Raw genomic sequence first — 16942 nt, forward strand, 5'->3', positions numbered from 1 at the left:
GCATCCTTTCCTTTATCTGTCCACATTCACGACACATCTTTTCTGGAGCTTGGGACGGATAGATAAGTTGGATCCATGACCTGTATCCGTCAATTGAAGCTGTCTACATCTAAGTCGAAATGAAACAGTATACATCAACACTTCCCTCGAATTCGGTCCATTTTCTCGACATACGGAAATTCACACAGTAATAAGTAACAAAAAGAATGTATTGCGATCGAGTAAAGGAAATTTTTCAAAAATCTAATGAAATCAAATACTATACATGAACACTCAAAAAGTATCCAATGAAGGTTGCAACAGAGCATCTACCTCATCAAAAGAAATCTATGATGAATCGTAAACTTGTACTGTGGATCCTCACACCTCATCTATGATAAACCTACTATCACATGTGATCAACAAAAATGATCAATTATATACAAGCCAATCGGAAAAAAAGAAACAAGAAAAATATGAAAGGTATATGGACTGTATAAATTTGATTCCCATTTTCCTCCAGGTGGCAACAGCATGAGCGACCTGCTTCTTCTAAAACAACCAGTGTTTCTTTTTCGGTTTCTGAGGAATTGGAGCATCTGCAGAAAATAGAAAATAATGTAGGCAACGCAACTGTATATTTCATGCCAAAAGATACAAGTAGCCAATAGGAAAACACACCTCGTAATTCGTAGAGGGAATTATAGTGAACCTCAGACCAGAAACTCAACCAAAACTCTGCATCAAGTGAAAGCAAGGTTAACCAAAGGAAAAACTGCAAATATGTGGAGTTTCAAAAGACCAGTTGCACATTGAGCAAAAGAGATAATAGATCAGTTGCATATGTTCACATCCAGGTTCTAAATCAAGCTATTCTCTCTGTGCCTGCCATGCCAAAAATTAGCATCCGATGAAGATACCATAGTTCTGGACAAATGTCCTTGTAAGGAAATTATCAACGGAACTATTATAATTTAGAATAAACACATTAACCTAGTCATTCAGTCATTGCATAAGTAGAGAAATCAAGCCGACTAGTAAACTAGGGTAACTACAAATTTTACATGGAGAGAAAACAAGAGAGAAAGAGAGAGAGGTTTCCTTTATAGGTAAGTCCTAGAATATCAACAAACCTTCATGAAATATAGAGTTAGACTTACCACGTTTGGGCGCCTCAGATCGGGGCATTATTTCAATAAAACACGTGTCTCTAAATGAAGTTAACAGGCAGATCTTTGCCGCAAACTGCATCGCAGTAAAATTCTGACGTTACTAATTCAGTTAACAACATCATGGAAGTTAATAAAAGGGTTCATGTAACTAATTAAACTTGGGTTATTCACCCCAAGGACAAAAGAACAAAGCAAATATACCACCTCATGCGAAGTACCATATGGACATGATCACAAAATTATTTTTATTATGATGCTTTCTTTCCCATTATGCTTACAGCCACATTTTCTGGGCCATTTCAGAACTCAAAGATCACATTAGTCACAAAGAATAACTTAGTGACAAAGTTGCAATGACACCTTTGTAACAGAAATTTAAAGATGAGTAACTATCTCAATGTTCTTATCTAACATCAAGTCATAGGTATTGTATTGCAAAGAGTTTCATTGCAGAAAATGGTAAATGTGTGATTGCATTGCACAGAGGCCATAGACATGAGATTAAGTTGTAGATGTAATTCTTGAAAAATAGTAAGGGTGTTAGAACAAGAATAGAGTAACCTTATCTGCAGCTGCTTGTAAGGTAACATGGTCCCCCCATTCACCAGATCTGCATCACTCGGTGGTCAGAAAATAGATAAACCATAAACTCTGTATAAAAACTAAAGATACAAAAAGCAACAATATATTTAAAATTTCAAGACAGGTACATCGCTGAGTCAGCAATAACTAAACCAAGATGTTAACATACTTTGCCATCTTCTTGTGATAACGTTTGTACTTCATTGGAACATAACCTTCATATAAAGAACGATAGTCTTTAAGCTGGAAAGGAGAGAGTTAAAGAATATTAGAGCACAAAAATCACTTGCTTATGTAAACTCTAATTTCTTCACTGTAAACTAGACAAATAATTCGTACAGGAATTAATCTTCAGTTTATGTAGCGGGAGTCTTATGAAAATCCAAATCAAACAGAAAGAGAGAGCATCATGCTAGACAGGGGTCACAGTGCAAAATGTGATTAAAATACGAGTCATGTATCTGACTAACTAGTCGACACAATCGCATATTGTGATGTCGTACCTGCTTCACTATTTCCTTCCTGACATGGCTGTGATATTCAGGAGATTTATACATCTGGTCTGACAATGCACGGAACTGCAAGGCAGATAAGAAACTTTTACTTATATGAACTTTATGGTTTATAATATTGCTTTCTGAATCCAATATACCTGGCAATTTCCATCCCCAGAGACTTTCACTTCATATAACCCATAGATATTCAGCCTGGAAAAAACAATGAAGGATTTGGCTTTGATAGCTAGCTTACATGGAATGAAGAGATGTATAACCGAAAGAGAATCCTCTAAACTTAACACACATCATTTTCTGAAAAGAGCAATACAAGCGCGGTGCTGCTAGGTGAAGCAGCCTGTGCGGTGACATGGGGGCGAAAGATAGGGGGGTGGGTATCAGTCCATTTGAGTTCAAGCCAAACACACGTGTATGAAGAAACGTCACCTAGATAGCATTCAGAAACATATACAATAGGTGCATAAAAGGGGCATAAATCAACAGCAAATAGCTTCTCATGGTAGAAATGATAGAAAGCTACACCAATCAAAAGAAAGGGGAGTTTGATTATGTGTTCATTTTCTGATAACCTAAACTTACAGGATAAGTGGTCATCTAACATGGTATAATATGAGATCTCAATTCATGCTTTTAAATCCCAACACTCTCTCTTTAGGTTATGGCCATGTTTCTTACGGATAAGGCTCCTATTCTTCGGTCATCTGATAGATGGGGGTAAGTCTACATTGTGTGATTCATGTCTCTACTTACAAACAAGGCAGTGTGTCAAATATACACTTGATATACATAGTGGTCCCATTTCCCAATAGCCTTCCAAGGGTAATCATATTTCCAAAAGGCATTCCCCAGAAAACTTCAATTCACTCCACCAAATATTCCAGCTTCTTCTTTATTAGCTCCAAAGAGTTACACACACCTTCGTCGCTATAATTAACAATGATGATCAAAAAAAGCCTTTGCAATTTAGTAGGCAAGTAAGAGAGATATTACCTCTGTAGAAGCCGCTGGTGATCTAAACTGGCATCACTTAGATCGGGGATGTAGGAATTTATGCGGGGAACGTGCTGAAATTTCAGAAACCAGTTCCAGGAGTTAATGAAAGGAGAACTACTGAACAAAAAGAGGGTGCTAATAGATGAATGAAGCAACAATTAATAGGAGGAGCAATAAAGCCACCAGAAAGACATTTCAAAACAATATCCGCATTCACAAGTATGGAACTCTTGAATATAATCATTTTCAACCCTATCTTTTAAATGGGCTCATACATCCTTTACCATTTAAATACGGGCACATCATTTGTAGTCAATACTTCTGATACATGACCAGAGCACCCGGGCACACCTCACTGGCATGGCAAATGAACACACATAAGACTGTTTTCTCATTGACAACTTTGGGCTCCACACATTAAATGGGCACGGCACTAAAGTTATTTTTTCTTATCCTTGAGAATTGGACCCACAGTAAGCTTATATCAAAGCCGTCTACCATCTCTCCCAGTTGCAATCGAGTAGCACGGGTGGTGACACCACTATTGCAGTGTCCGCCCTTGACCAGCAAAAAGGCTAGTGCAAAGCCAGGCTAACATGGGTATGGTTCTCCTAAGGTCCACATAAATCACACATCAAAGTTCTAAACTATCAATGTGGGAGCTAAGCCCCGTACCTTACAATAAGGATCATAACAGCTTAATGTGTTGTAATGATGCAACTCCATTAATTGTACATTTGAGAGATATAAAATGTACAAGGGCCCAAATTCTAGAAGATGGCATGCAGCAGTCAGATCTCCCCCATATCCTTCACACTTGATGGTGAAATTCAATGAAATAAAACATCATAAGGGCGTCAGCTATAAACTCGAACAATGACAATGCTCCAGTAAGAGATAAAGAAGGAACTATTTCTTTCTCTTTTGTCGGGGGCCTCTCCCTTGTGTGTGGTATTCAAGAACAAAGGATGTGAGAAAAAAGTTACAGAAGAGAGACAGCGAGATCTAACCGGAACAGGAGCTAGATTAGAAAGGCGTCTACCCACTCCTCCATCCAGTTGCGCATATTCTTCAGATAGAACGAGCGCAATCATCCGGTCATCCTCGAGATCCTGTTGACTGCTTAAGGAAGTTGAGCTGGAAGATTCGCCCACGCTTTGAGTTCCATTCCACATGTTAGAAATCCACAAAAGTCTGTCACCTGCCGAACGACGATACCGTAAGTGCACTTCCCCAGCTCAAAGCTCACAAAGAAATAAAAAAACTCCACGCCAATCAGATATCTTGCAGAAAACCATCGCGTAGCACCATGGGTTGTCCGATAAAATTCCAGAAAATACTATCGACGCGAGTCAAGTGATTAATTCGGAAAGAGGAAAGTTACCAACTTGCAACAAGGACGGGGAAATGTATGGCCACCCTTAATTCAACATTTACAACAACTCTCCAGCGAAAAAGACAAAAAGAGGGATGCCATTCATGCAACGGAGATCTTTCTCACACTGGGATATGCAGTTCAATCAAGAGGATGAGCAGGTGGTGCAGGTGAGAAGCTGCACCTGCGTGACCCATCACGACGGACACAATTCAAAGATTCCAAAACACTCGTTTGGCAGTTTCTAGACGGGCATTTTCGGATTATGCCTAGGCAGGGGAGGAGGACCCACATGCAGTTTATCGTCTAACCCAGCGGCGGGCGGGCGGGCAATTCATCGGGACAGCATCGGGTTTCTGGTTTCTAGCGATCACACAATTTCAAGAAACCAGAGGAGGCATTCGCCAATTCGAAAAAATATAAAATTGCACCTCGATAGTAGAAATCTCGCAAAAAATCGCCTAGCTTAACCCAATAAAACCTCAAAAAAAAATATAAAAATAAAAACAGGGACAGGAGAACACAACCGACGTCAAACGCAGACAAGAATCGCACGAGAACAATCACCACCGAGCCGCAAAGGTAGATCGAGGACAAAGAAAGATTCTGCGATCGAGGTCAAATTGCGAAGCGCACCAAAAATAACGACGGCGGAACGGAAGGCGAAGGGGGCGGCGGCGGCGGGCGAACTCCGAGCGCGAGGCTCCCGCGGAACGAACCAACAGAACCGACCCCGCGGCGCGATCGGGCGGGATCAGTGTCGGGAACGTAAAGAGGAGGAGGAGGAGGAGGAGGTCGATGCCCTCCCAAAGGCTGGCCTCGATCAGACTAGCGGTGGTGGGTCGAGACGCGGTAGGCCAGACACCGAGAGAGAGAGAGACAGAGAGGGAGGGAGGGAGGGAGAGAGAGGTCACACCACACCTTTTAAAGACCGATTCGCCCGTTGATGACGATGGGGTCGACGACGTCGATCGAGAGGACAAAAAGGGGAGACGGAACACTCTGCTTTTGCTTTTTCGCCTGCCTGCCTGCCTGCCTAGTGCCGACCCACCCACCGGAGAAGAAGAAAGTGAGAACGCAAAAAGGAGAGAGAGAGAGAGAAAGAGAGATGTTCCGCGTGCATTCAAGTTGCGATCGGGAGAGAAGATCAAAAATCATCCCCGATATAATTAAAAATTGAATCGGACTGGTGTGGGGGGGGAGGGTTGGTGTTGGTTGGCTTTCGCGGGGACTTTTCCCACCGAGGGGGGTTGAGAGGAGGGGGGGGTGCAATGCCCGACCCACGCGTGTCCTCTGTCGGATGGCGGCTTCAGTTTACGCGCGCTGTGCAGATCTTGAGCCCCGTCTGGGCCCCACAATTCGCCCGCGGGGCCTGCACGGTTTGCACGGTAGAATCGGGAACCGCAGAACTGGATTAGTTCCCCCTGTCTGGTTTTCAATTTCAATGCGCCCCGGTTGGGATCCCGGGAAACCAAGAACCGTGCACACCCCGGTTCGGAAATCGAATCGAACCGAACCGTGAATCAGGAACTAAGAACCGATAAAACTCTAAAATTAAAGATGCTGGTGAGGCTTGGCCGCTTGAGCGAACAAAGAAAATTCCTTCCTCAGTTCCTTGGTCGCTGTATTTGTTGATATTAAGGAGTTTATGCTAAAATCTCTCAAAGCATACTTTGATTAATCGCGCAAAGTCTCGACGTTCTTCCAAATATAAGCCTATAACTTTTTCCTTGTAAAAACTTGGATGTGCTTATCTATGATGGAGTTTATACTAATCTTTCTTGCAATCAATAATGACCAATGTGGAAGAAGCCTCTTACTTTGTCCTTGTAAAAACTTGGATGTGCTTATCTATAAAGGAGTTTATACTAGTCTTTCTTGCAATCAATAATGACCATTGTGCGTAAGGTCGCCTGTAGTTACAATAGAGGTTACTCTTAGGGAGGGATCTAATTATCTACTAATAGTCAATTATAAAGTTCTAACAAAGAGGTTAGACGAAGACATATACAAAGGGTTTCCAAATATCAGAAAACTTATAGAGTGACAACAGAGTTATATATCACACTAATTTTCCCAAGTCTTTTACGTATTCATCTTTTATGAATTGTGTTTACCGACAAACGAGAAACCTCGTTTTTGTTTTGCATTTGCATGTTCGTCTTTTATTTTACTTCACATAAAATAAAACAAAAAAGAAGGAACCGGTTAAACCCCAGAACCTACCCTAAAAGGAACCAATCCTAGAACCTGTGACAGAATAAATTCCAGATTCCAAATTATGAAAAACTTGTTCTGACAGGTAAATTTTAGGTGGCACCTTGAACCGCCCACTCTAGCATTGGATATATATATACGTTGGGCAATTCATCAGGCGGCACCTCAAACCGCCCACTCCTGGCATAGGATACATTTTTTTTTTTTTGGTCAGCTGGCATAGGATATATATATATATATATACGTTTGGCAATTCACCTTTCATCCATTCGGACTTCAAAGACCCCTTCGACATAGAATTTCAAATATAAGCCCTAAAGTAACTGGATTTGTATTTAAATTTGTATTTATGTTAATGTACAGTAAATACAGGTCCAGGATTTAAGGGGGGCAGACTCCAGTAAGAATCCCGATCGTCCAGACACCCGCCATGCCATCTCAGTCGGTAACTACCCACAGGAAAACGAGAAACGTCGAGCAAGCAGTCCGAGAACCCTTGGCCCCTCTTATTTAGCTTGAAATGCACATATGCTGTAGCATCATCGCCTCCTCGGACTTTCTTCATGTTACACTTTTCTCCGCATCCTATCACCTGATGATATAGCTTTTCGTTCAGTTCGACCATATCATCACTCCCCCAAGGTTGATGAACCGAAGATGCAGCCACGTTGCACGCTCCGCTCGGTCCTTGCAACCCGATGGCTTTTCTGCAGCGAATGATGCAGTACAACTTTGTCGGCTGAACAGGAAGATCGGGGGGCATGTTCTTCAGTTGAAGGCAGAGATTCAGAGACAGTTGGAATCCTTGTGAGACGTTTAACCCATCTGGGTGCCTCGGATCAGCATTGAAGACATAGAGCTCTGCCCCGATGGGAGGCCTGAAATCAATAACGTCTAGTGTTAAAAGAGCTCCTTATAATCAAAATGTCGCGCTCGTTAAAAGCAATGAAACAGATATTCCCCTTTCCTCCTCCAAACCCAGAAAAGAGACATCAAACTAACTAAATTACCGATCAATAATCTCAGACATTCTCTTGGCTAATCAACTACAAACCTAACAGATTAGCAGAAGAAAATAAACAGTGATCTGCACGTGAACGAAGTTGCACTACTATCGTAAGATCAATAAAGTGCAGGCATGTCGATTTTGCCACTTAATCTACTGAAACATCTTCTGCAAGCTAAGATGGCCAAAGACCTTGCAAAAGCGTACTTACCTTACTTTAAAATAGTATTTAGGGGCTCGACTAGGAATTTGGAACCAATTCATAATGACATTCATTGCAAGTCCTCCACTGACTTTGGTAATCTGGGAGAGAGATTCTTCCTGTACTCGGTTCGTCTGATTTCGCAAATTAATAATTCCAGAAACTGCACAGTGACAAATGCTGAGCAGCTCCTTCACTTCACAGCTGCTAAGTTGAATTTTGGACTGCAAGTGAAAACAGCTCTTGGCCTGCTCATTCACATCCAAGAGTGAAAGGATACCTTTGGTGGTCTCGTCATTTAAATGGAATATCCGTCCAGACAGATTTTGCAATACCGCTGCCTGCGTAATTTTTTTGGAGTCTTCTAAACAAGAGGCTAAACTTTCTTTGGGAGATAAGCTTGGAATAAAGAGAGCAAAACCAGTGACAAGTGAGAGTAGTGAACAACCTAATGCAAGTGTTGAAATAATTTGCAAACTTCTTCTGTCAATACCGATGAAAGATACAGCAAGCAAATCAAACTCCTCGGATAGCTTCATTAGTCGAGATGAGATTAGAATGAGCTCTCGCAAGAACTTCACGCACTCATCCTCTCTCCTCTCAATCCCTTCGTTATTGCCATTGTCATTATCAAAAGAAATGGAAGCCGAGACTTTCATCATTTCAACAACAATTTCCAACAGTTTCACTCTTAATGCCATAAACCACGTCTGGAAGAGAAATGCTCTGTCAGATGTAGTACTAGATTCCAACGTTTTCCACGAAGACTGCAGATTAAAATAAGCATCAGAAACCTTCTCTCCAAATTCAGATGAATTCATAGACTCGGTTGCACCTTCTCCAGTCTTACAGAACTTTCCTCGAATAAGCACAATAGGGATCTTGATCTTCTCTAAACATTCTATCAAACTTGATCCTTTATCTGGTAAGATGAGCATTTGAAGTTTCATCTCCGCCAGAGAAAATTGAGCTAGTGATTTCAACCAGCAACAATGGGATTTATATTTGACTCTGGCTGATAGATCAGAAAATATGCAATTTGCTGTAAACCATGCTCCCTGACATGCTGCATAAAAGCCAGCATTATAAGCAGGCCAGTACTCCTTGTCAGCCAATATCTTTCCTGCACACTCAATACTAAAGCATTCGCGTTCAACCAAGTAACCACAAAGAGTAGCATGGAGGTTCGTATTAATTACCCCATTCTTCTTCACCGTGCAGATCCAAATATATGGACTGCGCAACAGTATTGAGCATATTATCCGTACATAAGAAGTAAACAAGCTGCAGTGCTGAATGCATTCAGCCAGAACCTTAACTTTCTCAAATATCTGGGTGGTGATAGCACCAGCTTCACTTAGAACTTCAAGGAAAGATGTCAAAAATCTGCAGATGATAAGTACAAGGTTTGATATTCTAACTATGTTTCCTTCCTTCGTATATTCTGCACCGTCATCCACTGATAGGCCATTTTCTTTTGAAGACCTCGCACCCTCACACTCGTTTAGAAGACCTCTAATAACCAAACTGGTTTGATCCAGCACCAAAGCTCCCAGATCCAAGTCTCTGCTAGCCAGACGAAGAAGTAGCCTGAGCATAATCTTTACTTCACCAAACACTTGAGAGTCGCTATGAGAAGGATTAGAGGATGGCCTAACTAGAAAAAGGATCCGATCAATGATGGATCTGACAACTTGCAGAGGCAGAGAAGAATAGTACCCAACGGATTTCATTTCTTCTCTCACACTCACCATAAGAGATGAATCTACTAAAAGACAAAGGGCTAAGAGGCTCTTTGGCTTGGTAGGACATTGGGATGCAATACTTACAAATATCTTAGCGAAATCGAGCATGTCCATGGGAGACATGCTCGGCAATACATAGAACCGAACCTGCAAAAGTGGAAAGATCTCAGTACACTTCAATAGGGATAACACAAAAACATAAATTTAGACGAAGAATGCAGGAGTATTTAAGAGACATGACCCGACACAAAATCCGTAGAGCTTGGCATTGAAAGCCTGTAGGAAGGTTAGGATCATCTACTATTCTGAGCAACTTCTTAACATTTCCAGCGTCAGGGAAAAGGAGCACTCCTCTTCTGTACACACAATGGATACATCTCAGTGCCGTTTCTTGCATAAATAATGTTTTCCCTTCACTCAAAATTGAGAAAAGCAAGTCCACCTGCATTTAAATGTCAAAAATGCTAGGCAATTATACATCAGAAATGGAAATTTTCAATCGTTGCCACAATTGGGGATAAACAGCAAACTTTCAATACACTCTAAAACCACTGAGCGGATTTACTGCCAACTACAACCACTGTTATCAATCTATCAAGGAGATAATATTTTTGTCAAGCAAAATAGTACTACAAGGAGATAATATTTTTGTCCTGAATTAGTGGCTACCAAATGTGCTAAGACCAGTTGTTTTCTTCTCTGTGAAGAGCACATAGAATCGGAAAGAAGGGGGTCATCAAACATGAGGGTAAAACAAGAGGAAAAATATCAGTGTGACGAAGCACTTTTCCCAAACGGTTGATGATAGAACAGTTTAATCGACTGGATTTGCTCCCCTGTTAAAGAGCCAAGAATGTCCTGTATAGTGCAACTGACTAACAGGTAGAAACACCCTAGCTTTTCCTCAAACAGATTATTTAGGCTAAGAGCAAACAGTTGAAAAACTGATTGAGGACAAACATCCAACCAAGAGATTTCTAAATGTTATACATGTTTTATGTCAAACTAACCTGTTCAGAAACAAGTAGAGGCGATATGCAAGCAAGTTTTGACAGTGAAACCAACATGGCGGCCAGAAACTCCTCATCAACAGAGCCTAAAAGCATCTTTAGACCTGTCTGCAAAAATTAATGCTTAGAATACTGTGAGTAATTGTCAACAAACATGCATGTAGATGAACTTATGAAGCTCATAATATGACTTTTGTTTCTGACTTCTGACTATCATCCTTTACTATCAAAGAACAGAATGAGCTAGTGATAGCTAAGAGCAAAAATTTCAGTTACGAGTATGGTGCGGAATTTCAGGCGCGTATATAATAGAGTGGGGAAGCATTTACTGAAAGTACATGGAAGAGACAGACTTTAACGCGAGACTTTATCTCTATCAGTGGATTTTGAGCTAATACAACATAGTTCTTTAGCTCTGAAATTATCTTTAAGAAAAATGTCAAAGTAACACAGCTAATATGCGAAGCTAAATCCACTTTGGCCACAACATCAAAACTAGAGTCTCTATTCACATTTTTCTCATGTCGAGGCACAAACGATACCAAACCAATCATGCCGAAGACAAAAGAAATTTTTTCTTGCCAATGCATTTCTCACAAACAAGCATAGAGAAACTGCTGAACCTTGTAAGCTCCATCTGCAATCGAACAGGAGCAGTTCATTTTCGGGAAAACACGTGCTCCAGCCAACCTAACAGTAGATGATGTATCTGATGAACTCATCAGATTAACAAGCATCTGTAAGAAAACCAATGCAAAGTCATCTGCTAACTCACAAAAGCACCCTCCCGCGAATAAAGATGCCTGTACCTGTAAAAGAACGGCAAAATCCAAATGAACTCCTTTCGATCTTGTATGGCATTAAATTAACCAATGGATATGCTTAGGAAACAAAAGAAAACAAAAAAGTCTAGAAGAAAATTGTCCTAGCAAATTAGAGAGGTCTGAACATGAAGAAAAAGACATAATCCCCCTGCTTACACGCTTAGAAAACGCTTGTTTTGTCGAAATTTCCCTGTTTCATGACAAAAACTCCAACATCCATATACTAAGCTCTCTCCAACAGGCAACAATGCTGATCCGATTTCAAAAGTATCCTAACCTTACAGCTCCAAACTAGACGAACAACAGGTGCCAGCTCGAAAAGCACAATTGGAAGTAAGTTGTTCACACTGCCCACGATTGAGAGACAACGGGTTTTGAAACATTTAACAATTAACCAATCTCACCTCCAAAATCTCGGAAGAAACCAAACTTGAAAGTATCAGGTACCGCACATGAGCACTGTCCCTAGCGAAATCGGCGCAGCACCCGAAGATCACGAGAGCCATCGCTCTCGACTCGACATCCCCGCCATCGAACACGACCTTCACTCTAGTCAGCAACGCCGTGGGATTATTCACGCGACCTCTCGACAAGATCCCCTTCACCGCCGCATCCCCGCTCCTCTTCCTACCGCATCCGCGCAGCCCCCGGAAGACCCTGACCACGGCGCGCTTGATCTCGCGGTCGCCGGACAGAAACGCGTCGGCGAGGCGCAGCAGGATCGCGTTGGCGAAGAGCCGCTCCTCTCCGGGAACCAGCCCGTACATGCTGTAGACCGACATCGCCGGCTCCGGCTCGGAGCTCCACCGCTCCAGCCTCTGCCCCGCCTGCAGTATCGCTTCGACCGGCCGACCTGTCGTCAACGAGACAAGGCGGGAAAACGACGGCGTACGACATCAGCGAACGCCGCCGATTGTGAGGGAGTAGGAGGAGCAAAAGAGGCGAGACTGACCGGGGATTTTGGAGCGGAGGGATTTCTCGAGGTCGATGCTCCAATCCATGGCGCAGGCTGCGGATATCTTCTCCATCGTCGCTTCGGCTTTGCGGAATCATCAGAAGAAGAAGAAGAAGAAGAAGAAGCACGAAGGTATGGGGGATGCTGAGAATCGAGCGCATAAAACCCTAAGTCTTCCTCGGTTCGATGACAGTAGAAGCAGAGATTTCGCGGGGTTTTTTTTTGTTTGTCGAGGCAGGCCCGTTTCGTGTCCCCACGGCGCCGTTTCATCCGGGGTTGCCCGCTTTTTTTTTTTTTATTGGGTATGTATTTGTGACTACTTTTACAAAAGATTTTGAAAATATTTTTGCAATAAACGATCGTTCATCTCGCATACAAAAATGAACAAATAAAAAATATTATGATCGTCCACGAAGATATTAAAACATGATTTGTTGATTAATTATTTCGACTCAAACAAGAATCGTTTTTAAATTAATATTATTTAAATTATTCATTTTTCTCGAAACGAACATAACCTTAATTTTTTTTTTATAGGGTGGATGGTTGGTATTTGTAAATTTGTAATAAATACATGATAGGAAAGTGTAGTTTCGGAAGTTTATTTCCTAAAGTGGTTAAGAAATCGCAAATTATATCGATTTCAATAGATCACGCTTTAGGTATTTGACAATGATACTCGAGCTTTGTTCATCAATCGCCGCACGAAATCAATCGTTTTGTAGGACAATTTCCGGCTCCCTCCATGGGCCTTGGGACTTGGATCCGAACACCGATAAGGTCGATACGACCCCGCAACCTCGAATATTTCTTTAAAACCAAATAAAAAATGAAAGCCTATTTTTCAATGGATTACATAACAAATACAATATCTAAAAACTCTGTATATCGCTCATACTCCGTTCAACATTAAATTCCATTGCTATTCTTTTATGTCGCGAAATATAAATATCGAACCGGGCCTTTCGAAATTATATGACGTTAGATTCGCGAGGAAATCGGAGCATAGCGACTCCAAAATGGCGCCAACTCGAACTCGAAGACCGACGGACCATGCTTCTTGGCACCTCCCTTCTTTAAACGCGGCGATTCATCGCCGATCTGAGTTTCGTACGGATAACGACGTGGGACCGGGAGTTTTTCCGATGGCGGAGGCGGCGAGTCACCGCGGGCTCCGGTCGAGCGCCTCGTTGAACCGCTTCAGGGAGAGCTGCTTCTGCATCCTGATCTGCCGGTGGAACCGCCGGATGAACAGGTCGGCCACCCGGTCGATCTCGTCCTCCAGCACGAAGTCCTCCCCCTCCTGCTTCGAGTTCTTCACCAGGTCGATCACCGACCCCCCGGGGTCCTCGAAGTCCTCCAGCTCGAACATCGACTGCCTCGGATGATCCGGATACTTCGCCGCCTCCTCATCTCCGGCCGCTCCGCACCTGACCAGCTCGCCGCGGGCCATGCCGTGGGCGTAGACGACGACCGCCGCCGACTCCCCGCCGTCCTCCCCCTCGTCGCCGCCGCGGCGACCGGGCTCGCGCGGGCCGAGGAGGCCGTGGAGCTTGTGGGAGATGGACTCCACCACGAGCCGACGGTTGCGGAGGAGGGAGAGGAGGAGGACGCGGGCCTTGAGGGCGTTGGTCTTGCTCTTGAGGGCGAGGGACTTGGCCCTGGTGAGGCCGGCGAGGGCGCCCAGGATCTGCTTCAGGAATCCCGAGCCTTTGTTCCTCATCTCCGATCCGTTTCGGCTTTTCGAACTCCCCCCCCCCCCGCGCCTTTTCGAACGAGCCAAGATCAGATCGGGACACCGGATTGGATTAGAACGAACAGGGGATTCTCGTACTTCTTGAGGATTGATTTCGTACTTGGAAGGAGATGAGGATTTGAGCAAAAGCAGTGGTTTTTTGGCATGGGAAGAGCGTACGAAGGCGGACGGGGGTTTATATAGAGAGAGATTCTTTGGGTGTTTGCACTGCATGGATCTGGTGTGGGTGAGAGAGAGAAGTGGGGAGATTAAGGAAAAGGCAAGGTCGGTGAAAGTGGAAGTGGGAAGTCTCAAAGCGAGACTACACGTGGCTCCGCTTGTTTGGTTGCGATGTATGGTCCATTATTGCTCGAATTCTTGACATGTCATTGGATTGGTCCCAAAGACTCCTCCACCGTGCTCCCGTTTCGATAGATCTCGACCGTTGATTGAGATTGACGGAGACACCGAGGGGGGGAAACCCATGCGGGGGGACGGACCGACTCGCGTCCCAATCCGCGGCCTTGAACTGTTTCTTATTCTCGACGATGAAAAAGGCCTAGGTCGGGATACTTAGCAATAAGTAAAAGGGCGCTTGAGGAGTTCCACAATGAGATATTCTCCTTATGTTTTTTTGGTTGCAGTCGGGATCCGTTAAGGATCTCGTGCGTGGTGTTCTCTAGTGGTGTCTCCAACCATAGATTCGCGAAAATGAGGTTCTTCGGCAATTAAGATTTGTCGAATTCCCAGAGAGGGCATCGAGTGGAACCCGTCTGATTCGAATGATACTGCATACTAGGGGTGTGCATGGTCCGGGTGGGCTGCTCCCACCCCGGAACCGTGGACCGCCCGCTACAGGACCGGTTCTAAAAATTGGAACCGAGAACCGCCCGTCGGTTCCATGGACCCACCCGAGAACCTGACCGTAGGTCCGGTCCGGTTCTTGGGCGGGTCCATGGAACCGGTCTCAACAAGTTTTCCTCGACAAATAAAAAAAAAATCTGTGGACCAACATCGGATCAACAGAACAAAAGGAAAAGAACATAACTTTTCATACAATTCCTACACTATGATCGATTATATTAACCACATCATCCATAAATCAAGTGGGTACCCATTAATTATTGGGAAAAATGACCAAGGTATCCCAATTATACAAGAGCTTAAGACATGATAACAAATTTTCTTCTTTTTTTTTTAATTTTTTTTGGTCATATTTTTTAATTAAAAATTAAAAAATAAAAATATATTATTATTATATTACCGGTCCGGTCCGGGTGGGCGGGTGGGCGGTTCCACACCGGGAACCGGGAACCGGCCCAAACAGTACCGGTTCCAAAAAATTGGAACCGGGAACCACCGGTTCCGGGCGGGTTCCGGTTCTTTTGCACGCCCCTACTGCATACAAGTTCAATTTGAGTGACTACTCATTTAGACTCTTGGGTACCGTCTGTTTCCCGGAAAATGAATGATTTTAAAAAAATATTTTTCTTGAGATGATCACTTGTGTCGCTTGATGAAATAATTAATCAACGAAAAAATGTTGTTATTGTCTATAATAATTAATGATTAAAAAAATTTATGGACGATGAAAATATTTTTCGTTCATTCATTTTAGTTCCTTAGAGTCTAATATGGACAATGCTACCGTTCCATTTTCCAAAAAAAAAACAGATTTTTTTATAATGATAATAGATTTTTGATATCGTTGGCGAGTGTTAAAAAGTTGATAATAAAACAAATTATTCATCACTTGATTTTACGATAATTTGTTGGTAACTTACCGATACTTTCATAAAATTACCAGCTCATCTTAACTGTTTGTAAATTAACCGTTTGTCTTATATATTACTAACTTTCATTTGGTTTTATCCTCATGCCTTAAAATTACCGACTCTTGTATAAATTTACCAATATTTATTTGAATAATTTACAAAATAACTTTTTTTCCGATTAAGTTCTCGACTAGTTTTGAGTTATTAATTCTCAATTGAGTTACTTACCAATGTTTACTTCTTCTTTTTTAATTTATCAATCGTTTAACTTACTTTAGTTGTGTTTCTAACGAATGCTTTAAATTTATCAAACCTTTTATATGAATTTACCAATTCTTATTTGAATGGCTTACCAATTTTTCTCCCATTCGGTTATCCAAATCTCATTTGAGTTGCTTATAATCGTCCATTTCATTATCTAAAAAAATTTACTCGCTTTCCTATTGAGTTACCAATTTTCATTTGCCTTGATCAAACCTCTGTCAAATTTACCTTCAGAAGAGTTGGCAAATTACAAAAACAAAGTAAATGTCGGTATGTAATTCAAATGAGAGCTGCTAAACCAAAACTAGTTGGTAACTTAATTTGACAAAAGTTTGTAAGTCACTCTATTTTAGTTTAATAATTTCATATAAGAGTAAGCGAATGATGGACATTAATAAGTTATTCAAATAAAACTTGATAAGTCAGGACAATAAATTGGTAATTTCAACACTTACTATAAAAAAAAAGTTGGTAATTTCATTAGCAAGTTACCAACAAGTTACCTGAAAAAACTACTTATTTTTTTTTATTAATAGTTTCTCACAGTTACCAGCACTTACTAAAATTTATCATTATAGAAAAAAAATTGTATT

At 42.1% G+C, this 16942-nt stretch overlaps 3 protein-coding genes across 6 annotated transcripts; all 3 read right to left on the reverse strand.

Annotated features, from left to right (window-relative positions):
* Window positions 1-195: 195 nt before the first annotated feature.
* On the reverse strand, window positions 196-5696 carry LOC115672897 (OVARIAN TUMOR DOMAIN-containing deubiquitinating enzyme 12). 3 transcript variants are annotated; one of them, XM_030594888.2, is made up of 10 exons: window positions 5538-5696; window positions 4252-4442; window positions 3239-3312; window positions 2386-2440; window positions 2237-2311; window positions 1903-1976; window positions 1713-1761; window positions 1140-1224; window positions 661-717; window positions 196-578 (listed from the first exon to the last, which is right to left on the reverse strand). In XM_030594888.2, the coding sequence occupies exons 2-10, from the start codon at window positions 4414-4416 to the stop codon at window positions 532-534; spliced, it is 681 nt and encodes a 226-aa protein (XP_030450748.1). In that variant the 5' UTR covers window positions 4417-4442; window positions 5538-5696; the 3' UTR covers window positions 196-531. The 3 variants fall into 3 exon arrangements, with proteins under 3 accessions (XP_030450748.1, XP_030450750.1, XP_056169598.1); XM_030594890.2 differs by lacking the exon at window positions 5538-5696 and adding an exon at window positions 5253-5523; XM_056313623.1 differs by lacking the exons at window positions 4252-4442; window positions 5538-5696 and adding an exon at window positions 3917-4106.
* A 1424-nt stretch (window positions 5697-7120) lies between these two features.
* Window positions 7121-12775, reverse strand: LOC115672744 (uncharacterized). Of its 2 annotated transcripts, none has more exons than XM_030594665.2 (7): window positions 12573-12771; window positions 12025-12473; window positions 11420-11605; window positions 10797-10904; window positions 10028-10228; window positions 8051-9933; window positions 7121-7711 (listed from the first exon to the last, which is right to left on the reverse strand). In XM_030594665.2, exons 1-7 carry the CDS (start codon window positions 12646-12648, stop codon window positions 7186-7188), a joined length of 3429 nt encoding a protein of 1142 aa, XP_030450525.2. In that variant the 5' UTR covers window positions 12649-12771; the 3' UTR covers window positions 7121-7185. The 2 variants fall into 2 exon arrangements, with proteins under 2 accessions (XP_030450525.2, XP_030450527.2); XM_030594667.2 differs by having other exon boundaries at window positions 7532-7711; window positions 8056-9933; window positions 12573-12775.
* A 962-nt stretch (window positions 12776-13737) lies between these two features.
* Window positions 13738-14298, reverse strand: LOC115672822 (uncharacterized). The gene has a single exon (XM_030594777.2). The coding sequence runs from the start codon at window positions 14296-14298 to the stop codon at window positions 13738-13740; it is 561 nt and encodes a 186-aa protein (XP_030450637.1).
* Window positions 14299-16942: the final 2644 nt, after the last annotated feature.

The sequence above is a fragment of the Syzygium oleosum genome, unplaced genomic scaffold (genome assembly GCF_021117445.2).
Source record: "Syzygium oleosum isolate NSW1041296 unplaced genomic scaffold, Sole_v2.1 Sole_v2.08, whole genome shotgun sequence".
Taxonomy (NCBI): domain Eukaryota; kingdom Viridiplantae; phylum Streptophyta; class Magnoliopsida; order Myrtales; family Myrtaceae; genus Syzygium; species Syzygium oleosum.

Coding starts and splice junctions, on each gene's coding strand:
- LOC115672744 (XM_030594665.2), bottom strand. CDS start 12,648: ATGGAGAAGATATCCGCAGCCTGCGCCATGGATTGGAGCATCGACCTC. Junction 10,905..11,419: donor TTGCAGATGGAGCTTACAAG/GTTCAGCAGTTT, acceptor TAATTTTTGCAG/ACAGGTCTAAAGATGCTTTT. Junction 9,934..10,027: donor CTCTACGGATTTTGTGTCGG/GTCATGTCTCTT, acceptor CCACTTTTGCAG/GTTCGGTTCTATGTATTGCC.
- LOC115672897 (XM_030594888.2), bottom strand. CDS start 4,416: ATGTGGAATGGAACTCAAAGCGTGGGCGAATCTTCCAGCTCAACTTCC. Junction 3,313..4,251: donor CTAATCTAGCTCCTGTTCCG/GTTAGATCTCGC, acceptor CTGAAATTTCAG/CACGTTCCCCGCATAAATTC. Junction 718..1,139: donor ATCTGAGGCGCCCAAACGTG/GTAAGTCTAACT, acceptor CACTTGATGCAG/AGTTTTGGTTGAGTTTCTGG.
- LOC115672822 (XM_030594777.2), bottom strand. CDS start 14,298: ATGAGGAACAAAGGCTCGGGATTCCTGAAGCAGATCCTGGGCGCCCTC.